The sequence below is a fragment of the Cheilinus undulatus genome, linkage group 20 (genome assembly GCF_018320785.1).
Source record: "Cheilinus undulatus linkage group 20, ASM1832078v1, whole genome shotgun sequence".
Lineage (NCBI taxonomy): Eukaryota > Metazoa > Chordata > Actinopteri > Labriformes > Labridae > Cheilinus > Cheilinus undulatus.
Genome location: NC_054884.1, coordinates 26,839,913 through 26,864,196, shown reverse-complemented (window position 1 = coordinate 26,864,196; position 24,284 = coordinate 26,839,913). Strand labels below are relative to the sequence as shown.

The 24,284-nt window shown below is 38.7% G+C and overlaps 1 protein-coding gene across 1 annotated transcript in view; it reads right to left on the bottom strand.

Annotated features, from left to right (window-relative positions):
- Window positions 1-24,284, bottom strand: part of LOC121528620 (A disintegrin and metalloproteinase with thrombospondin motifs 14) — a 69,874-nt gene that overhangs the window by 3,884 nt on the left and 41,706 nt on the right. The window contains exons 7-19 of the mRNA XM_041816134.1: window positions 15,614-15,757; window positions 15,360-15,492; window positions 13,484-13,597; window positions 13,151-13,299; window positions 12,573-12,745; window positions 12,275-12,408; window positions 9,638-9,761; window positions 9,299-9,379; window positions 8,019-8,182; window positions 6,641-6,806; window positions 4,483-4,615; window positions 4,152-4,359; window positions 864-993 (exon numbers count right to left, since the gene is read on the bottom strand). Of these exons, the coding sequence (XP_041672068.1) occupies window positions 864-993; window positions 4,152-4,359; window positions 4,483-4,615; window positions 6,641-6,806; window positions 8,019-8,182; window positions 9,299-9,379; window positions 9,638-9,761; window positions 12,275-12,408; window positions 12,573-12,745; window positions 13,151-13,299; window positions 13,484-13,597; window positions 15,360-15,492; window positions 15,614-15,757 (1,853 nt within the window). The remainder of the gene's footprint in view (window positions 1-863; window positions 994-4,151; window positions 4,360-4,482; window positions 4,616-6,640; window positions 6,807-8,018; window positions 8,183-9,298; window positions 9,380-9,637; window positions 9,762-12,274; window positions 12,409-12,572; window positions 12,746-13,150; window positions 13,300-13,483; window positions 13,598-15,359; window positions 15,493-15,613; window positions 15,758-24,284) is intronic.

Sequence of the window (24,284 nt, the reverse complement as noted above, 5' to 3'; positions counted from 1 at the left end):
AACACAGCAGCAGAGACAACAGCAGCAAAAACTTTTCAAGCAGATCTGTTTTGACTGTCCTGAAGGTAAAGATCAGGGAGGCTTAGGACAAATACAAGAGTAAGCTGGAGCAGAAACTACAGCTGAACAACAACAACAACTTAATTGCCCCTTTGACTGGCTGACGATTTCTGATTTAAGTTCTGGTATTGATTATTGGCACTTGCTATGCTAGTTCTGAGCTCAAAATTGTCACTATATTTACTGTTTGCATTTTTGTAGTTTATAACCCACACATCAGGTAGGCCTAGGCCTGAGCACTCATGTGCCCTCTAGTGGTGTCTTCCTGTAAGATGCGTCACGTATACAGTAGGTAAGCATGCTTACAAAAAACTCATGACATAGCTAGATGCAGAAAATACATCTCTGGTCTTAATTTCTACAGCTTTAAAAATACCCAGCATATATTCAAGCCCCAAGGGTGTGACAACAAGACTGGGCAGTGAGTCCCAGTGTCCCTAAGACATCCAAAGAAAAAGGTATCTAGAAAATGTTTGATTTGCCATGTAAAAAGAAATCGGTAAGATCAGTAAGGAGACTGAGTTCATTGTAGACTCTTGACATGTTAAAGTTGCAAGTTGTAATTATGTTAGGCTGAATTATAGTAATGTTACAAAGACATAAAGTCTGGTTCAATCAGATCTTGCTTTCAGAAACTATCAGAAAACATTTTCTCCTGCCACATCATGATGACTAAATCAGCATAAAACAAGGAAACAGCCAATGACTATTGACTGGCCATTGCCTTTAAGGAAAAAACAAATTTATGCAGTTTCATTAGACTGGTGAAAATTATGCTATGATTTCACCCTCTATGATCTTACCTGGGCATGCATTCAGGTTGCAGATGAGGACTGTCTCAGGCTTCTCGCCCTCACATTCTCCGATGGTGTTGTCGCTGGCTTTGCAGACCACCTGCCTTTGCTGAATTCCCTCGCCACAGGTCACCGAACACTGACACAGCACACCAACAAACACACAACATACCAATACATACATACAAAAGAAGAAGATAAATTAAAGCAAAAGGACACAACTGACATGTAAACATGCATCCAATTGTGTTGTTTGTATTTTGATCTTCAAGAAGTGCATTTATGAAAACTGACAGCTGCCCTTTCAGAAGCGTCAGGTTTTTACTTACAAGTACGGCTGCAAAATAAACAGAATTTTGCTTCTTCTTTGACATTTACTTTCTGAACACGAGGAGTTTAGTCTTTTTTGTTTAAAAGTAAGAGTCTTTGGCTTTTTACCAGAATAACTCAAGTATATAACAAGCTTTGAAGGATGTGAAAAACATTGATTTAACTCTTTGGAGACCTTTTTTGAAATGTTAGCAGATAAAACAACAAGCTGAGCTTGTTGGAGCCAAAACAAACATATAGAGCACATATGCTCCTGAGGATTGCGTATAAAGCATTACTCATTATTTTGAGGCTGCCTAACAATGTAACTAAATGCAAAAGTTCTTTCCACTCAATCATTTAGACTACTTGGAAAAGAGCGGGCACATGGAGTTCATTTCACAGCTTATGTAAAGAGGCTATAGATCAGGGGTTTTGTCTTGCAATGCAGGGGACCGACTTTTAAACTAAAGCAACTTCAACATTTTGCTCTAATTAACATATCATTGCATTAGTATTTGTATTTTTTTAACTGTTTGTAATTTTTTTAAGTCATAACAGTGAAATGAGTTCCTACCTGCCCATACTGCAACCACCCATATAGGCTACAAATCTGGGGCTGTCATGCTGTGTTGGGATTGGTTAAAAACACATGATGGAAACAGGCCTTTTGTTTTGATTCTCAGGCAGGAAAAAACTGCATTGTAAGTGGAAAGCTGACAAGGAAAGCTGCAGCTTTATTCTGTTCTGGACAGAATAATGCTGTGTATGTGTTTATCATGCATCATATTTCTTGATAAAGGCTGACGCATGGATTTCTGTAAAACGGGTCAAATATTGAGTCATTCTAGAACTATCAGGAATATTCATTTTTTGGGGGTTCATTAATTAGCTGTAGATTTAAAGAGAAAATAAACTCTAAAAAATAGTTCATCCTCTGCAACTTCTATGAATCTAGTAATCTTTTGGGGGCCAGATAGGAAACTGTGGGAAGCTATGGGGGTCCTGACATGGCACCTTGCCACCAGTTGATGATCACTGCTAAAGATAAACCAGAGGGAAAAACAGAAGCTGGCAAACGCCACTGCTGTGGTGACATCCTGCTTTAACACCCATACGTTTGAATGATGGCTAATTGAAAAAGTTAAAGTTATTCTTCTTTTAACATTACTTTCATAACATGTTTTACAGAGGACTTCAGAAAGAACTTCTATGTTAGCTACTTTTAAAACTAGCCTAGCACTGCTACATAACTACTAGGGCTGGGACTTTATCACGTTAATTAAAATTAATTAATTATAGAAAAAATAACGTAATTTAAAAAAAAAAACGCATTTAATCTCAATTTATTTTTGCACTCTAAACAGCGTGGAATGTTTCTCATTGCATGAGTTCCCGGTATACCCGTAATACTGATGCACAGGACACAACACGACAAACACCATGGAAACCGATGAAAAGTCATTGCTGGGTTTGGTGGGCGGAAAAAATCGTTTTAAAAAACTACCGGATGGACACCTGGATAAAAGCACAGTTGTGTGCAAATTGTGCAAGAAAGAATTCGCCTATCACTGGAGCTCTTCTAGCCTCCGCTGCCACCTCAATGCCAAACATGCTGCAGCTAGCACAGACAATGTTCCTAGTTCGAGCAGGCAGTGTCGCCAATCCACACTCGACAAGATGACTAAGTTCAGAGCCAAAATGAGTAAGTCCACGACTGACAAATTGACAAACTCACGGGCAAAATGGATTAAGGTGGACTGTCAACCACTCTTGGTGGTAGAGGATAAGGGGCTAGAAGACCCAAATTATGAACTGCCATGCAGAAAGAAAATTTCAAACAATGCAATCATAATATTCCTTATTCATATTGCACTTTAGGTTAACACTCAGTGATAAAAATCAACACAATTTTGTTGTTTAAGCTCATTTATGTGTCTATTCATTGATTCAGCCATATACCAAAATCCATTTCAATTGAAAAATGTTGCTTCTTGTGTCAAATAGTGATATGCGATTGATTGAGATTAATTAATTACAAAGCCTCTAATTAATTAGATAAATTTTTTTAATCAAGTTCCACCAATAGTAACTACGTAAGCCAATAAAGCTAAGCTAGCTTTAGAAATGTGAACATAAGCAAACATAGCTAAAGCCAATGTGGCTATGTAGCTTACATATTGGCTACATAGCTGACTTCTAAGCTGACATCGCACTGCTACATAGTTAATGTTTCTATGTAAGTTCCTACGTATGTTCCTCTCTGCTCTAAAGAGGATCAGATGCACCATATCTAACTCATTTATTGCATCCTTTTATGATCTGTCTTTGCTATATTATAGATAAATCATGAAAAATGGGTGAAAATTTGTATTTCAAACACCTAGGTTGGTAAATATTGAAAATTTTATTTTTCTTTTAAATGTCCATCTGTTTCCCTAAACATCTCGTGGGCTGTATGGCACCTGCTGGTGGGCCGGAAGTGGCCCACAGGCTGGAAGTTTGACACCCCTGCAATAGTTAAATCTGATCTAATTCTTAAAATTTTAACATTTAAACATATCACCATTCTGACGGCGATGACTTACATTATTGGTTTGCAAGAGGGGCCATCTGAGATCTGCATTCTGCCAGACCCCTCTCTTAAATTTAAGAAAAACATTGCTAGTAGCTAAGCTAACTATACCAAAACTATTTTAACTTTAGTCATTGGGAAAATTGATTTAATGTCAATATCTGTTTGAAAAGTAACTGAAATAAATTGTCAGGTTATGTAACACCTCATTTCTTTTAATGTAAGACAGCTAAAGTTAGCATAACAGTTAGCTCAAATAAGCTAGTGGAGTTAGCTACACATCAGGCTATTTGATGTAAATGTTTAACAACTACCAGCTTTGTAAAAGTTTTGAGGTTCAACCTGCTCTAATGAAGCTAAGCGCCCTCAGAAGACATCAAACTCCTAGCATGATTTTGGAGTGTGTAGCTCACCTGAGACCAAGCGCCCGTCCTCCACTGTGGGGGGCATAAAGTACTGTTGCAGGCTCTTCTCATCTCAGGTCGATCAGCGGTGCAGTGTTTGCTGTGGACGGGCCTGTTGGTGCCGTTGTGGAGCATCTGCATACACTGCACCACCCTGGTTTGGTAGCCAAGCTTCCCACAGGTCTTACTGCAGGGGCTCCACTCCTCCACCACCCATCTGTGAACACAGCAGAAAAGGTTTTCCTGTCACAGAGCAATTACCTCTCCCTCCCTTCATCAAACATTCTCTCTTGATTAGCAGCCTGTCAAAGCTGATCATGTGTAGTTAAAGGTCTCTTACGTGGGCTGGCTGCACTCTTGAGTGTTGCAGCGTTTGCGGATGGGTTTGGGCTTTTTGCTGGTCTCACAGAAGTTACGATGCACCAAACGGCTGTCACTCTTCCTTCTGCATCCGTATTTGGTATATTGAATTCCTGAAGGATTATGAGTTTACAAAGATGTTATCTATATTCAGGCGAGGACAGGCAAGTGTGCAAATTTAAACTCCTTTTAATGTGGGTTACTTTCCCTCTTTATATTGTTAGAATCAACACACACCAGAGGAATTAAGGCCTGAAGAAACAGTTTCAGATTTTCAATGAAAATATGAATCGCTGGCAAGTGTTTCGTGTTTAATTATGATTAATAACTATGGTTGTTTTGTGTGCTGAAGTACTGAAGGCATTTTGAAAACACATTTTTAATCAAAAAGTACAACAAAACCACCAGTGTTATCATTTTTCTGATGATAAAATGGTTTAATTATTTAATTTTTGGTAAAGGCCATGAATGTTTGGTGAATCTCTTAGCTAAAAATTAATGCCACTTTAAAACTACGATGGCTCCAGGGACACTAAATTGGGCTTGAAGTGGTTTATTTTTTTCTTTTCAACCTTCAATTACATCTGACATCTGACATCTGACAAGGAGAAATGAATATTCAAACTTGGATGATCAGAAATAGTGGGGGTTTGTCATCACCGTCCATGGACCATTGCATTTGTCATCTCAACACAATGCACTCAGATGTTCAGCTCATAGAAAAGCATTAGAAATTAAGATTTTTCTATGGTTTTACTGAAAATTATACAGTTATAACTCAGAAAAATGGTCAAACCATGTGCATGGGGTAAATGCAACACTGATGGAGGTATCCTGAGTGTCTAGGGAATGAAGTGTATTACATCCTGTTCTTTAAAACTCACATAGAGAGCACTCTCCTTTGGATTAAACTACATAGTAGATCACAGTCTGCTTAAGGCAAAGAAGATCAAAAAGGGTGTCAACGTTCATTCAAAAGCATCGGTTCCCAACCTAGCACCCCTAAAGGGGATGCCAAAGATCTCAGGAGGGGCTCAGGGCCTTGTCTCCTCTGATGTCATATATATATATTTTTTTTAAAAATCATGACAGAAATTATATTACAGAGTATAAGGGCCACCCTAAAAGACAATTAAATAAAAATAAAAAAACACTATTTTTGAGATTATAAAGTTGTATATTTAATAGAAACTAAACTCAGAATTTCTGACTTTAAAGAATCATTTATTTAAAAAAAAAACTAGAAATTTTCAGGGTTAATGATAATGATGTGATGACACTGGGTTAATATCACAAGTATTCCTCACAGCAAAATTTAAGCTGGCTCTCTCAACTGCTATTTTGAGCAAGGAAATCATCTTCATTTGGCATGATTTTCTTCCAAACAGTCAGCTGTTTTGAAAATCTTTTTTTCAAAATCATGGCAGGAGACATATAACAGTGTATTGGTACCAGCCTAATAGAAAAAAAAATAAGAGGATCTTTGAGGACTTTTGAGAAAAAAACAATTTTTTTGGATTAAGTCCTAAATTTACAAGACACCACTCTCAGAAATTCTGGGTTTAAACGTTCAAAGAGAAAAAATCAGAATTTCATATTTTAAAAAGTACTAAATTTTGCCTTTATAAAGTCAGATTTTTATAGTCATAAATTTATTACACTGTAAGGTCAAAAATTTCTGAGAAACCAAACTGAAAATGATGGTTGGATAGCTCCAGTATGCATCCAGATGATAATGATAATGTGATGATTCTTGGCGAATTCCCAAATAATCTCTGATTGATCTGTTCCAGTCAAAAGTACCATTTGATAAGGCTCCAATCTGTAGGACTTGTGCAAGGAAGGGGCTAAGTGATACAAACCAAAGATCATATCTCGTATTTTTTTTTTTTTACATGAACAGCAATTCATGGGCCCAGTTTTAACCAAGAAATGGCAATGTTGACAGAATAACAGGAGTATGAACTCTGATATGATTCTAGATTAGATTTTGCAGTGCATAAGCTAAGCCATCAATTAAAGCTTTGCAAGAGACCTGCAGGGCAACAACAAAGTGGTAGATTTCTGTTTGCCTGAACAACACAAAGCTGTGACATGCATATTCAAAGGCTCATGCATCCTTAAACACACTTACTGACCTCCTCCACAGGGTTTGGAGCACTGAGACCAGCTCTTCAGAGCCCACTCGTACGTGTCCAGCTCAGCAAGTAGCACATTGTTGTTGGTGATGAGTGGCAATAAGTCCTCATGGATGATATATTTATACGTTAAGCTAATCTTTGCATCCTCTTCCTGGGGAATGACCTAAGACAAGGAGAATGAATTTAAAAGCAGGAATATGAGCAATGTGCGGGTAAAACTTCACAAAGTAATCCATCACAGTGCCCAGATTACCTTTTTTGTAATGAGTAACAACACATAAATACAGAAAAACTATGTTTAAAGAATCTTGCTTTCTTGGCCTTTAGCCTAATTGAAGTTTTGAGTAAACTGTTCATTCTGAATTCTTAAGGCCTGGACTGTTTTGTAGGGTATGGCACATGTGAAAGGAGCCATAGGTCACCCTAGAACCTGGAATGCCTGATAATTGAGCATGACCCCAATCCTAGGCCATCCAGGCCCCTGCTGACAACCTTTCAATTGTTGACTACAATTTGTTGAATTTATTAAATGTTAAAATGTTTCAGTCACAAATCTGAGCATAGACAAAACTTGGTCAAAGAAGCAAATGTGGTAAAATTGAAGAGTGCCCCACCAGTGGACAAAACTTGGCAAAGTGTACTCTAGTGTGTTTTAAGATGATATAGGCATGGTAATATTTCCAATAAAAAGCCCTTCTTTTCGACCAAAACTTGGTCTAGTGCCCCCCATAATTCACTACCAGTAGAAAAAACATTGTAAAATTCCCCCTTGGATGGCATCCCAGCTGACTCATCCTGGTCAAGTGCCCATTATGGTACCCTCTGGTGGGTAAAACTTGGTCAAGTACCCTTTGGGGTTCTCTACTAATGAAAAGACTGAAGCTCCCCCTAGGGTGGCATTCCAGTGGGCATATTTTGGTTTCCATTACCGTGGCCCACCAGTGAACAAAACTTGGCAAAGTGCCTTCTAGTGTGTTTCTACAAAATAAGCATGGTTTGTCCCTGTAAGTGCCCTTCTTTTGGACCAAAACTTGGTCAGGTGCCCCTCAGGGGTCTTTTTTTTCTTCTTTGTAATTATAAAAGGAGGTAAGGTTGGTAAAAATGCATTAGGTTGGAAGCTCTGGCTTGAAATGCTCATCCTATACTCTGTTGTTACCATTATAAAGAGCTGTAGCCTAGGGTTTATATCATGTCTCTTATTCCTTGCTACAGCAAAGATCTTCAGTCTGTACAGAATAGATGACATGTCTAGTGAGTTGCATTTGGGTTTTAATGTTTGGAGAAGCAAACTACTCTAATATGCTACTTTTGAGTTACTTAAGATCAAGATGAGAGAAAAATTCCAGTCCAAAGTGCTGCTGCCAGTCCCACTTACCAGCACCACAATGCCTTCATGCAAAGGGCCGCTTGTTTTCAGCGTCTCCTTCTCTCCATCCATGGAGTACTCCCACTGTAAACCGTTTTCTATGAAGCTCTTGGATTCTGCTTCTTCACTTTTAGCATTCAAGATGAAGTTTCCAGTCACTTGATTCTTCACAGCTGTCAGAAATGAGAGGAAAAAACTTTTAAGGTATGTGTAAAGGGAGAAAAATGTGTGCACATTATGTAACACCAAGTTTCATTCAGTAAAAACACTAAGATTGTCAGAAAGTTAAAAATAAATAGCACACCACCAAACAATTTTGAGATTTTAGCTTGTAAAAGCAAAGACAGGAATAGAGCAAAGAAAGAACAAGCTATGTACAGCAGTGTTACTGACTCACAACCAACTGTGCAGAGAAACTGAGTGATCTGAGAGTTATGAGTCTATTACTTCCACTGGGATTAGGAGTACTGATCTTAATAATCATGGCACACTAGTCTGTATGACTCACATTTGTCAAAAAGGCATTCGTCAGCACATTTTGCTTTGCCTATTCAGCAACATTAGCTCAAATTAAAACAAATTATTGCAATAATAAAGTGATTTTTATTTTTCTGCATTAAAAAGTATGTTTAATGTCAAACACCACAAGGCCTCTGTTACATCACCTAATGTTGTTTCGCCTTTAATCCCAGCATTCTGTTTGATCTGGCATTTTTAGGGTTTGAACGCCAAAATATGAAAGTAAATATATTATTCAAATATACTGGAATGTAATCAAACAAAGTAGGTTTTGTAGGACAAATTGACACATCCCATGAACTGATTCATATTTCTAAAAGGAAATAATAGATTCAGACACATAAATATGCATGTTATGATACTGACCCGTAGGCTGAGTACCATTATGTTTGTTGTGCCTTTCCTTTGGAGTGGTAGAGGGTTATGTTGGAATAGGTGGGCCGCCACTCCATACGAAAGGTAGGGTGAACACTGCATATTTTATAGAAAATTTTTGCTGCTGATATTTTTTTCTATAATGTTTCTATCCTGCTTTCCAAACCTTGACAAATGGAAAGGCTGCACGTGTGTATATGTGTTTGGGTGAAGTGGCTCTCTTATTCTCTTTATCATAGATGAAAGAAGCTCCCTTTGTGGCAGAAAAACTATACAGCTAGTTTTACAAGAAACCTAAACAGCAGTATGTTTATTAAGATCAGTACATACTTTATTTTTTGCTAAAAAATTATCTACAGGTACTTCATATGATTCAAAAGATGCAAAGGACTCACTAATTATATGAGGGGAAGTCTCGTTTTCTTCTATAACAATGTGTCGGGCTCCAATTGGAATGTCAAACATTTTCAGCATACCTGTAAAGACAAAGAGACACAGCATGGTAACAGTAGGGATAGGGGGTAAATACAGAGCCTGTAATGTGCATGGCTGGTAATAGGTATATTTCTGTATCAAAAAACTAGAAGCACCATTGATGCTTTGATGACAATATAGGATTACAGCTGTGCTCAAACATAGAAGAATTGATGCTTCTGTTATTGACTTTGAGCTTTAATGAGGGTGCTTATCATACCCTCAGTCATCTGGCTGATCTGCCCTCAGTGGATAAATACCGTTCTTTTTGGGTGTCTTTGTGAGTGTCAGCTTCACGGTGCGACAGTGGGAGTTGTCCCCCTCGCACACTCCACATTTGTCCTCTTGTTTGTAAGAGCCGACCTCCTTGTCGCAGCCTGCATGCTGTGAAGGAGAAAAGGACACGACAGTCAATCAAGCAGGCTGGCACTGTGTCTGACTTTTATACACACTGAGATCCCCGAAGGGAAAATGATGCCATGGGAAAAGTCAGCACGCATCTGGTTTGGAGTCTGGAGGTGGTTTAGGATGATGCAGTTTGGAAAGAAGACATAGCAAAAACAGAGCCAAAACATGGAAAAGCTGCCCTGCAACAAGGGGGATTCTCCTCTTTATCTCCAAGGATTTTAATACTGAGTCAAAATTTCTGTACATGCTCACGTTGGAGCAGACTTTACTCTTTATTTACAGTGTAGTCATCATATCACTGAGTTGATGTCTTGCAAGGCACTGCTTTTATCGTCAAAACAAGTGAAGGTCAAGACATAGAAGATAAAAATATCAGTGCTTTAATAAACATGTTTCTCTTTGCAGTCTTTGCACTGCAATGTGTTGCTGCTACTTTATTAAGAGTATTTGTCCAAGTGCTCCTTAACAAAAAATAATAATCAGCCAATCACATGGCAGCAACCAAAACATTTAGGCATGTAGACATGATCAAAACAATCAAGCATTAGAATGGAGGGGAAAGGTGACTTAAGAGACTTTGATGTTGCTATGTTGCTCCAAAACCTGTATGTGCAACCCAATTTTCAAAAAAGTTTGGACACTATGTTAAATGTCAAACAGAATACAATGATCTGCAAATTTCATAAAGCCATATTTTATTCACTATAAAACATAAACAACCTATCAGATGCTTAAACTGAGACATTTTACATCTCATGAAAAATACTAGCCAGATCAGATTTGAATTTTAAGGTAGCAACGCATTTCAAAAAATTAAGGACAGGGCAACAAAAGAATGGAAAGGTAAGTGGCACTACTGAAAAACAGCTGCAACCATAGTTAGGTTAATTGGTAACAGGTCAGTAAGATGACTGGGTATAAAAGGAGCATTTTAGAGAGGCAGAGTTTCAGAAGTAAGGATAGGCAGAGGTGTGTCTGAAAATTAAGGAACAATTTCAGTAAAATATTCCTCAATGTAAAATTGCGGAGACTTTGAATACAGTATCCCACCATCCACAGTACATAATATCATCAAAAGACTCAGAGAATCTGAAGAAATCTCTGTAGTCAAGAGACAAGACTGAAATTCAATATTTGATGCTGGTTATCTTCAGGCCCTCAGGAATGGAAATCACGGCATGGGCTCTGGAATACTTCCAGAAATCAATGTCTGTCAATACAGTTCGTTGTGCCATTCACAAAGGCAAGTTAAGCTGTATCATGCAAAGAAGAAGCCATTTGTGAAAATGATTCAAAAACACAGCTGTCTTCTCCGGGCTGAAACTGAGGGCTGAGGTAAAATGGAAAACTGTGCTGTGGTCAGATGAAACAAAATGTGCAATTCTTTTTGGAGACCACTGACCGCTGTGTCCTGTGGGCTACAGAGGAGAGGGGTCATCCAACAGCGCATAGTTCAAAAGTGTATATCTGTGTGTTTACCAGCCACTTTATTAGGTACACCTTGCTAGTACCAGGCTGGACCCCAATTTGGCCTCAAAGCTGCCTTTATTCTTTGTGGTATACAGTATAATGCAGCAATATCTGATTAAGAGGGCTGGTTTTATATGGCAAAGACAAAATTGGGTCAAGTCCATTAATATTCATCACAGATTAAATAAAGTATTGTTTCTAAATTTATGGAATTTGTACTTAAGATATTTCTGTGAACATTTCATGAAGTGCACATAGCTGACATCTATAACAATTGATACGACATAATATATTCATCACATTAAAAATAAAATAAAGATTTAACTGGGGTTAAAATCAAACTATATTAAGTAAGACAGTTGGAGTACATTTATCTCTTTTTGAGATCCACCCTGAATTTTTGAAAACAGATTTAATAACCACAGAGTGATCTTTTAACAGGTCAGCCTGAGTAAAAAGAAGTTAATGAATCACTGAAATACAGAGAAACAGCTGATCCATAGCCTTGTGTTAACAAACTTCAACATTGATCCAGCTTTAAGTCAATTATTGATCCAAACTGGCTGATGTGTGCCTTCAGGCTCAGCTTTGTGTACTTAAAATCAGGTCCATATAATGCCAGGAAAGTTAATCATTAACCACATATTAATGTCGACAGTCAACTGTATCTTTAGAAAATGGTATGAAACTCTGTCAAGTCCAAATATTCCCCCTTCAGTGGATATTAGTCTGTTTTCCTGCAGTCCGTTTCCTATTGAGCAGACAGAACAGTTTCCCAATTTTTTGCCACATTTCTCCCTCCTGTCCCAGCTTTTTTGAAATATGTTTGCAACATGAAATTCAGCAAATGTATTTTTACAAAAAACTGTTAAGTTTATCAGTTTGAAAATTAAATATCTCATCTTTGTGCTGTATTCAATTGATCTTTTTGGTTTCACATTGAACACAATGTCCCAACTTTTTCAGAGCTGGGGTTTGTAGTTTTGTTTTTGATTGCACATAGTTAATTAAAAACATACCAAACACTCTCCTCGAGCGCACACGCTGAAGGGGTCTGAGTAGCTGCACCGTGTCCCATCATGCATCACCTGGTTCATGAACACCACCTCTCCTGTTTCCTTGGACTTACAGCTCAGCTCACACTTACGAGCCTCTGAAAGGCATAATAAAGCAAACACACCTGTCTTTAAACAAATCTGATAAAGACATCAGCGGGATGAGCCTAAATCTAACCCTTTAAATATCATCTGTCCATTAGTTGTGCTGCATGAAGAATTTTAGCCTAAAAACAGAGCCAGCTTGGCTCTTTATACTCACCATCTGGGTGCTCATACGGCAGCCAGGTGTGTTTGATGTTTTTGTGGTATTTGTTGCTCCTCTGGATGCACTGCTGAGCGCGGAAGTCCTCGTACGGTCCAGCACACTCCTCTGTGTTGCACATCTGGTAGTCAAAAGCAGAGCCAGGGCAGTCTCTTCCTCCATAGGCAGGCCTGAAGGATGAGGAAAAACAAAGTTATGACTTTGAAGACGTTTTACATCTTCGTTATTTCCCAAAGATCCAGAGCTTGTCTCTTTAGCTATAAATCAGGATGTCTTCAAGGATATTTATCTTTGAACAAAGTCTAACTGGCTGCCAGTGAAAGCCTGTGTTTCAAAGATCAGAATTCACAAGGGTCTAAATTTGATGAAGGCTTCAAAACATATCCTGGGTTCATCATAGCTCATATTCTTCAACAATTAAAAGTGAGTTTTGTTTATTTAAAAATCTATTAAAGTCAGTTTGGGGTTTTCTTTCCCAGGATTTAACACTTTAAAAGTTGTGTCATCATCTGCTAGATGAACAAGAGCAGAGTAAATTTGGCCTTGAAAAGTTTCCTCACTGCCACGGTACTCACGGAGGATTGTTGCACTGCCTGTTACGGGAGCGGACTCCACCTCCGCACGTCCTAGAGCAGGAGCCATACTTTGACCAGGAGCCCCAGCTCCCATCGTGGCCCTGAGGCTGCTGACTGGTTCTCCAGATGCAGTGGCCCTTAAAGCACCACTAAAGATCCGACAAAGAGAGGAGAATAAAACAGAGTCGGGAAATAAAAGACAGAAAGTCGAAAGAGTTGAGTGGCATGACATTTGGAACCGTTCCAGACTCTTTGACTTCCCTTCAAAGAGCTCTTATTGGAAATTATTTCACTGAAAAAAAGCAACTCAGCCAATTTAGAGACACTTCTCACCTTTCCAGGCGCACACTCTGTTCCATCCACTGGAGGGCCTTTTTTGGTTTTACAGAAGTACTGATTGTCCGGGTGACTGCACCAAAGCTGCTTGCATGGGTCATAGGTGCGGAACTAAAAGAAAAACAGAAATTCAAAGCATTATTTATGAGTGAGTGATGTGACATACCTTTTTTTAATTCCAAGCATTAAACATTAACAAAGGAAAATTAAAATTAATTTTTTTAGATTTTATTTTTGGGCATTTTTGTGCCTTTATTAGATAGAGAAGGACAGTGGATAGAGTCTGAAACAGGGTCAAGAGCAGGGGAGAGACATGCGGTACAGGGCCTCAGGCCGGATTCGATCCCGGGCCGCCCATATACATGGGGAGCACCTTTAACCACTACGCCACCTGCTCCCCTTTTTCACAATTTTTAACCAAACATATAAAAGCTCATTCTATAAAGGAGGAGGTGGAGCACCACTAGCAGCAGCAGTGTGGTGCATCAGCATTAATGCAAGGAGGGATTAGTGGAAGTAAGACTTATTCAAATACAATGCTGTGTTGAGAGGAAGAGCTGTGATTGGCTGTAGGAACTGGGAGGCGATAATTAATCACAGCAAGGCGTTTGACTTCTGTGTCCAGCATGAACTAATGCTAAGCTTCACTTAACTTACTTCATTTTTAGTCCAAACTGGTGCAAAAATACACCAGAATATAGGAAATTACGCTTTTCAAGTTCAGCATTTTTGTGCAAGGATGAGCCAGTGTGACTGTCCCAAGCATGTTTCAGAAAGTATAAACTTGATTTAAACTTCCAGTTCAGTCAGGAACCCTTGGCATTAGGGCTGGGCGATGATGGCAAAAACCAAAATCATGATTAATTGAGCTTTTTACCTCGATAATGATTAATGAATGATTATTCCACCCCCAACCTCCTACTCTGTTTGTTCTGAAAAATACTTGTAAAATTTTACTTTGTATAAAAAGTAGAAAATAACTTTGCTACCAGCGTTGCACAGTCAGCTCCATGTTTGAGTTTTAGCGGACTGGATGGGATGGAGTGCAATGACTAGTACTTCTTCTTCTCTTGGGTTTCCAGCAGGCTACATGCCTTGCAACACCTGGCTGCCTATCATGTGACTACAGAGCCAGTATTGTTTTTTAAAGGGGTGGTGCATCAGTAAAGAGAGAATTACAGGGGACAAAACTGAAATAACTGGCACAGCAGGTTTATGTCGGTTAGAGGCTCTAAATGTTGGTTTTGATTATTTTTCGATTAATTTCCCAGCTCTACTTGGCATACATTTGACAATTTCATTGCAAAACGGATATACAGTTCTACATGGTGGAGAAGGCTCTGCTCAAAAGATGCTCTCTGGGTTAGTCAAGCAGCATGCTTTGACTTTCCAGGAGCGCATAGCTAGAAACCCCCATATAGAAAGATACATGTATGATAATGCGTATTGAATGCAATAAATTAGTTCAGAACTCATTAATCCTCAGTAGAATGAAACTGAATATGAGGGTGCAACAAGCTTTATGCTATAAAGGAGGAGGCTGGGGTGAAGGAGGTGAAGCTTTGCCAGCAGCAGCAGAGTGCTGAATCAGAATTAATGCAATTTTTTATCATAAAAACAACAAATTACCCTAAATTTGGTGTCTAGGATTTCTATTTTGATGTCAATAAAATTTGATTTTTACTTGCAGTTTCAGTACTCCTCAATTAAATCAATAAAGTAGAGTCCAAATAGGTTTTCTCTTTGTCAATTATCATTTTACTGTCAGTTCAAGTCCCACTTGTGATCCTCTATGCCATCCCCTGGTGTAGTTTCTATAGTTATAACTCCAGTCAATAAAACTCAATAATTCTCAGACTTGTGAAAGACTTACAGCTGTGCACATCTTATATCCAACACCAAAATCAAAGCGGCACTGCTCATCCATCGAGTAATTTATTCCAGGGAGCTCAGGAAGCCTGGGCCACTTGTGTTCAAAAGGATCATCCAGCAGGCAGTCGTAAGAACTGAAGGAAAAGATGAAAATTAGTGTAAACCTTTCAAAAAACACCAGATAAGAAGAAAGATGATCATGAAACAACAAGGCTGAATAAAGAGGTTTTTCAGATAAGAAAGCACAGAACATACTGGATGTATCGATTGAGCTCCTGCTTGCTGCAGCGTGACCAATGATAGCGGTGGAAGGCTGCTTGGACAAGCGGCGCCATGATGCTGCCCATACTAGTCTCATCTGCACAACGATTACCCTGGCCGTCATGCTCCATGCCGAGGCTGATGGGAAGGGGAAAGAGTTATTGAGCGGGTGGTGCACAGAATACAGGGAAATGATGAATGCATGGCAGAGTCACAGGAGTTTTCTTACTGTCTACTGACACATGTAAATGTAAAAAGATGAAAGAAAATCAAAGGATGGGTTTGAAAAAGTGTTACCAATAAAATATTCTTCGAAATCATTGCTGTCTTCATATTTTTTTGTGATCATAGATCCCCCCCAAAACATACAACTGTATAATGAAATATGTTTACATTGTTTTATTTTCATCTGCTTGTGTTAAGACAGCAGCAATAAACACTGATGCACCAGGAACCTTAAAACTAGATTTGCCTATCAGCCTCATTTACTTCCAAAATAAAAAACAAGAAAAATACTAATAAAACAGTCTATGAAAAAATATTTGCATGACAATGTATGTATTTTTCTTCCATTTATAACATCAGCTGTATTAATTTTTGTGCAATAATATTTGAAAGCCAGTAATACTCCCAGAAACAGAAGCTGCTGGAACTAAATAAAAAGTATTTTTGTTCATCTTTCCCTGTGGCCTTTTCACTCCAACTCCCACAAACCACTGACATTTTTACAAAGCCTCATAGAAGCTGTAGGTCAGTGCCAGCATCACTTCAATTGTACATTTCCTGTATACAAACAGAAAGCCCAGGAGCATGCTCCCGCTGTTCAAGGAGACTTGTTAAATTAAATGTGTCTGTGTCTGGATTGTCCTGAGGGGAAAATATTGATTGTAAATTTGATCTGTGTCTTTTAAAGAATGTGTAAATCCAACATGTTTTACAGTTAGATATTTAGATAACGATCTACTTCTATTAAAGAGTTATACACATTTTCAAAGCATGTCAAGAAACTTTTTTCTGTCTTAAACTGGGGGTTTAGTCAACAAAATCTGCCCTCCATAAGGTTTATTTGCTTAAAAAGGGGAATGCCCTTCAGCCCAGAAGAAGACTTTTCTGAGTGCTGACTGCTCAGCTTCATAGAGAGGACTGACCATGTAAACAGCTCAGGCGAGTGAGCCTTCTGTCCTCCGCTCAGAGTCACTCCATTCTCTCCACTTCTGTCTTATCTCCATTTGGCAAAACCTGAGGACACAGCTAACAGCATGAAAATGTTTACGACTCATCTAAAATGTAAGAAAAGTGCTTTCACTTCAGGTTAGGACAAGAAGCAGACTTGATCAGTATAAACAGACAAAAATTCATTCTGTAGGGCACTGGCATTGACCTGGGGTCGGGCATGGAACATCAGGGAAAAGTTTTGTCTACTCTGAAGTAACAACAAAAACAGTCAATGAAACAAAATAATCACAAGCCCAGTTTACAGTACTGTAGAAAGATTTAGTTTATTACACCTGTGACATTGCCTTCACTATGGATGTTGTGGAGGAATAAAGTGGGACTCTTTAGAGATGAAAACAGCATTCACCCCCTGGGATGTTTGACCCTTTTTAGTCCTCTGTCAGACTGAAGAAGATTATCCTCCAGGATTTTAAGATATGTTGTTGCATTTATTTTCCCATCAACCTTTACAAGCCTTCCAGGGCCGGCTGCTGAAAAGCATCCCCACAGCATGACGCTGCTGAGAAGCATCCCCACATCATGACGCTGCTGAGAAGCATCCCCACAGCATGACGCTGCTGAGAAGCATCCCCACATCATGACGCTGCTGAGAAGCATCCCCACAGCATGACACTGCTGGGAAGCATCCCCACATCATGATGCTGCTGAGAAGCATCCCCACATCATGACGCTTCTGAGAAGCATCCCCACATCATGATGCTGCTGAGAAGCATCCCCACAGCATGACGCTGCTGAGAAGCATCCCCACATCATGACGCTTCTGAGAAGCATCCCCACATCATGACGCTGCTGAGAAGCATCCCCACAGCATGACACTGCTGGGAAGCATCCCCACATCATGATGCTGCTGAGAAGCATCCCCACAGCATGACGCTGCTGAGAAGCATCCCCACATCATGACGCTTCTGAGAAGCATCCCCACATCATGATGCTGCTGAGAAGCATCCCCATGGCATGATGCTCCTGAGAAGCATCCCCACGGCATGACACTGCTGAGAAGCATCCATGCATCAGGATGCTAAAGTTTAGCAAAGTATCTGATGATAGACACTTTCTATTCCCTCAGAGAACTGACAGGTAGAGTAAAGCACACCGATTAGTCCTCCAGTCAGGTTGTAGCATTTATTATAATTTGAGAGGACTGCATTTCTCGTGAGTGGGTGTGGCTTCAACTCAATCGACACACCCACACCATCCTAGGGCACACGTTACTGCCTCATTTTTCATGACTTTAAAGCTTAATTTTATTAACTTAGAGATGATTTTCATGACTGGAATTTGGCCTGATGGTTCAAAACACAGTGACCAGTCATACAACAAACCCAAAATACAGATGTTTTTTATCACTCTACAGGGACTTTAATAGTTTTTGACTAGCTCAAAAATAAACTAGCACACTATTGTAGTGTTTTTTTATTTGTTTTTGGAGCACAAATATAAATATGAACCGTTTCTTGCTGTTCACTTGTTTACACGTTTTTCTCTTGTACAATTGTATAAATGCCACTCAAGATTGTGCTGTTATACTCGTTAATAGCATAGCTGTGACTATCCTCAACACTCAGGGCCTGATTCACAATGAACAGATGCGGTAGCTCAGAAACTTGAGCACTTTCAAGATTAGATTCAGCTAACTAAAATCACGATAAACACGTATGAATAATTCATGTAAAAGTATTTGATATTTAAAAAAATAAAAACATTAAAATTTATGTTTCATTTTGAAGGCAATGTATCACTTTTTTATTTATGAACCCGGGGGCCTCAGCTCTTTTTAGATGCAAATAGGTTGGGCTCAAATGAAAACAACTGAGAAACAGTGTTATATGTCTCATAACTGTGTTAAATACAGATTGATGTAGTGTCTGTAGTGTTCAGAGGTGAAAGCCTTGACGTTTTCCAAAGTAAATCTGTGGGTATGCCTGACATAGGACACATAAAATTCAAGTACTGACTATGATTAAGATCCTCAAAGCCAGTCATTATTCATAATTGTACATAGAAACAGACAAAAAGTAAACAGCAAGCTTGAAGCCTCTCGCAGTGTTCCCCAGCAGACATCTGCCCGGCATCAAAACATTTCATAATTCAGCAAACTTTTTAAGCAAAGCACAAATATTAAACATGACTCGATCAAGAGGTGTGCAGCGATTCAGCTTAGTGCATTTGATTTGGATCAGAAGCCAGTTGTTCCTTTTTTTTGGGCGGCTTTCAGACCATTTCCATGCTCTCTGACCGTCAGAAGACCTTTTGGCATGCAGGTAAAAAGCAGAAAATGCAGCAGACAGACAGCCGGTGATGAAGACATATACAGTATGTCAGATAATGACGGTGGTGATGATGAAGAGAGACATCTACAGCAAGTTATTTCAGTCAGAGCAGTGTTTTTCTCCTGCGGTGACTTTTGATCCAGCTTGTTGATGGTGGTACTGATGAATGACAACACAATGAACATATTTAGTGCCACAAGAGAAAGTATAACATGTAAGCAACTGTGACCCTTTATCTGAGAGGCAGATAAAAGGATTTCAAGAGAATGTAGATTACATTCCCATGAAGAGGCCAGTGGGAGCTTTGCACATTGAAGCGAAAAGGTGCAGCAGCAGCAGCTAAGGGCAAAAAAAAAAATTTCTCTACTGCTGATATCAATAAAGAGGGGAAAAGTGGTCTTCCTGGAAGGCTGTTAAACTCAGACACCCAACTTTAAGTCTAAAAGTGAGAACTGTCATTTGAAATAGAGGGCATTTATGAAAGTGACTAACTCATAAACAGTTAAAACTATGGCTGTGAATTCACTAATTTGAAAAAAACTGTGACTAAAAGCTCAATCTAACTTATAAAAGTCATTAACTGCATGTGTAAAACCCTGTTATCCTACAATTTCAAACCACCAAGTCAATTTTTACAGTGAAGCAGCATGTAATAATTTACATGCATTTAGAAAGGGTCAAATCATGAGACTGAAAATCTCAGACGCCCCCTCTTGCAGACCCCTACTGTGAGAAGCCACCTCTGTCGGAACTGAATAAACAAAAATTGCCGTTACATTTTAGAAGTTTCTTTTCTCTGATTTTCTTTCTGATCATAAAAATAAGCACATTGCAAACATAACAGACTAGGCAACATTTCATAAATTTAACCTGGGATTAAATTATGTTTAGACCTGTTTTAGACATAATTACATGAACTGTGACTTGGTTTGGCTCCATTAGCTTTAGCAAATACATCTACTAACTTAGCAACAATCATTTTGGGAAACAAAGTATGAGTTAATGCAGCTAACGTTCCTATGTAGGTAATGTAGCTATTTAGCTATTATAGCTATGTCAGCTGTGGTAAATGAACTATAAGCTAATGTAGCTAATGTACTTACATTGGCTGTGGGAGAAGAAGCACAGGCTAATACAGCTTACATATCTATGAAGGTAACATAGCTACGTAGATAATGTAGCTTCACTAGCTATTTATGCAACATAGCTATGCAACTATAATTGCTATATAGTTAACATGGCAACCTGAGCTATGTAGCTTTGGCAAACAAACACGTTCCTCTCAATAAATGAATTCTCCTGCTGTCCTTGTGTACTAGGCCATTGCCAGAAGTCCAGTTATAATCAAGCTATAACCATATCTCTTTTTAAGTAAAATTACAGGCCACTACAACAGTGTAGCCTGAAACCATGAAACTGAGATGTGAGGCAGATTCAGGGTTTTTTTAAACTGTAAAATATAGTTTATGTTTTATTTTTGAAGCCAAACACAGTAGCACTTGAAGATATATGCAGGTATGCATGTAAAAATGTTCAAAGATCCTTGGTTGATGCAACAGCTTTTGAACTTTTCCGGGCTTTCACTTAAGGCCAACCACACTGGTTGATTTTCAAATCTCAACAAATTCTTTAAAAAGTGGCAGCACAGACCTGAGGACAGTTTCAAAAGATTTTTCATCTTATAATCTTCTGAACAGACTCTTTTGTGAGATGTAAAAGTATGCAATATCCAGTTGGTGCCTCCTGTTCAGCTGCTCTCATTGGTTGTTTTGGGTATTTAGACATAAGACATTTAACAAAGAAACTGATTTATTTTGTTTGCATGTATTAAGCTAAGGGACTTCCTTTTTGAATAAAAACCTGCTTTTATTTTGACACATTGAAGGTATTTTTTCCTGAAATTAACTTGACAGAAAATGATGTCTGTTCAAATGAACAGTGCTTCTCATCTAGATGTGCTATCATGCCGCTCTGTGATGTGCAGGGATCATTATTTGATAGGGGCTATCCATCTATTGAGATGTGCTTCCTCTAAAATCTTTGAGGATTTATCACAGACTTTCCTTACCACTTCCAAATGCATCAAGTAGAGTTGTTTTAGAGGGATTCTGAACAGTGGGCATTAATTGGTAAAGGAGAATCATCCACTAAGATGAGCCTTCCTTGAAATCCTATTCTCTTACAATGAATAGAGAGTGAGTAGTGATCTAATATAAATTCAGTTTGTTCTGGTAGCATTATTTGACAAGGGAAAAGTTCTTTTTTTGAGTCCCATTTCCCCACTCAGTTAGATTAGCTGTTCCTGCATGCTGAGCTTGTAGCTGGAAGCTCAAACTTGAAGCAAGTCTGTGACATTTTTATCTGATTGACACAAGGCACATATGGTATTACTTCTGATTGAGCTGTCTGGAGATTTTTGATGTGAAATGAGCCATTATAACATGCAGCTGTGTCATTTTCCTACATCGCTGCAGTAGCAGGGAAATTATGGTGCCTCAGTCAAAAGGAGAAAAAATAGTAGGTGATTTAAAGAGGCAAAAAAAAAAATAATGGGCTTATTTTGGGAATTAATTACATTACATTTAACATGTTGCTGCCAACAACCCCAATGAAGACACTTCATTTTTATCCAATCTATTTTGCACTGATTCCAGCACTAGACAGGGACATTTTAAGCTCTCTGTGCACCACGGCCCACCTCACATCACCGTTGGCTTTTGTCATGGAACCTCCACCTTTTTTTGTAGTATTTACTTTGGCGGTGAGGAACTAAAGTCATCTTTTTTTGCTGAAAAATATGTTTTCAATTTATGAGACACAAATGAAAATATCTGTCTAAGACAACAAACTAAACAAAATTTGATCTCATCTCAAGATGTGAAGTGTTTGAGATTCATTTAACACTAGCATTCATTGTTGTTGCATTTTTGGGATACAAAAACAACCAACTTTAGTTGAATAAAAGTGTGTGACTGGATAAACACTAGGATTCATTGTTGGCTGACAACCTATTATTATATGTGCTAGACACAGTGGAAAACATATTTTATACATTCATCTTACCAGACTTTGCTCATTCTTGGGATCAAAAGACAACTCACCTCAGCTAGATAAAAATGTTGAACATTAGATAAACACTAGCATTCACTTTTGGCTGACGACCTGTTATTATATGTACCAGACACAGTTGAAAACACATCTTTAATGAAATTATTCTACCAGACTTCTTTTTTCAATTTTTGGGATACTAAGACCCCACTTGGACCTGATAAAAAGGTCTAAGATTGGATAAACACTAGCATTCATTGTTTGCTGACAACCTATTAGCATACGTGCCAGTCACAGTCAAAAACACAATCATTCTATCAGACTCTGGCTCACTTTTTGGACACAAAGCCAACCCACTTAAGTCAAAATCTAAAGAACTACTCCCTTTAAGGTTAGCCATCTTTAGTCCATATACAGTCTCAATTCCAAAAAAGTTGTGGCGCTGTGTTAAATGCAAAAAGAAACAGAATGCATGGATTTGCAAATCTCATAAACTCGTATTTCATTCACAATACAACATAAACAGCATGCCAGAAGGTAAAACCGAGACATTGTCCATTTCAAGAAAAATATTACCTCACTTTGACTTGATGGCAGCAACACATCTCAAAAAAGTAGAGACAGACCATGTTTACCATTCTGTAACATCCCCTCTTCTTTTAACAACAGTCTGTAAACGTGAGAGGACCAGCTGAGTTGTGGGAGAGGAATGTTTTCCCATTCTTGTCTGATGTAGGATTCTAGCTGCTAGACATTCTTGGGTCTTCTTTGCTGGATTTTTCATGCTATAATGCGCAGTATGTTTTCTTTTGGTTATTGGTCTGGACTGCAGGCTGGCCAGCTCAGCACCTGGACTCTTCTACTGTGAAGCCATGCTGTTGTGATGGATGTGGTTTAGCTGAAATATGCAAGGCCTTCTCTGAAAGAGACATCGTCTAGATGGGAGTATATTGATCTAAAACCATGATATACTTTTCTGCATTGATAGTGCCTCTCCAGATGTGTAAGCTGTCCACACCATGGGAAGTCATGCAACCCCATACCATCAGAGATGCAGGCTTTCGAGCTGTGCGCTGATAACGAGCTGGATGGTTTCTCTTCTCTTTAGTCCACAGGACTTGGTGACTGTAGTTTTCAAACAGTACTTCTTATTTTGATTAATCTGACCACAGAACAGTTTTCCATTTTACCCAAGTCCATTTTAGATGAGCTTGGGCCCACAGAGGATGGCATCTTCTTTGCATGATACAGCTTTAAATTGAATTTGTGGATGGCATAGTGAACTTTGCAGATGGACAATCATTTCTGGAAGTATTTCTGAGCATATGCAGTTCTTTTCAGTACTGAATAATTCTGTTTTTAATGCAGTACCGTCTAGGGGCCTAAAAAATTAAAAGCATCCCATACTGACCTTTGGCCCTGTTCCTTGCCCACCAAGATTTATCCAGATGCATGATGTACTATAGATGGTGGGCTATTTAACATCTGTGCAATTTTTCATTGAGGAACATTTTTTGAGATTGTTCTACAATTATCAGATAGTTTTTTGTAGATTGGTGAACATATGCTCATGTTTACTTCTGAGAGACTCTGTCTAGCTGAAATGTTTCTTTTATACCCAGTCATGTTACTGACCTGTACACTAATTAGTTGCTAAATGCCCTTCCAGCTGTTTTTCATTTGTACCACTTATTTTTGTTGCTCCGTTTCTACTTTTCTGAGATGTGTTGCTGCCATTTAATTCAAAATGAGTTAACAGTTTTCATGAAATGTAAAAATGTCTCAGTTTCAACATCTGATGTGTAGTTTATGTTCTATTGTGAACAGAATATGGATGTAGGAGATTTGCAGATCATTCCATTTGTTTTTATTTACACTTTACACAGTGCCAAAAGTTTTTGGGACTCTGGATTGCACTTGTTTTATTGATGTTCTCCATGAAAACCAACAAATTTTCTCCTATTCATCCCACAGCTGAATATCTGCATTTGGATAGAGAATCTACCATCTCACACCTAAACTCTGACAAGGGAGTGCGATGTCTCCTCGTGACCCCCGACACACAGTACCACAGCACAAGGTGCCATGGCGACTGGGCCTTGTTATGAACA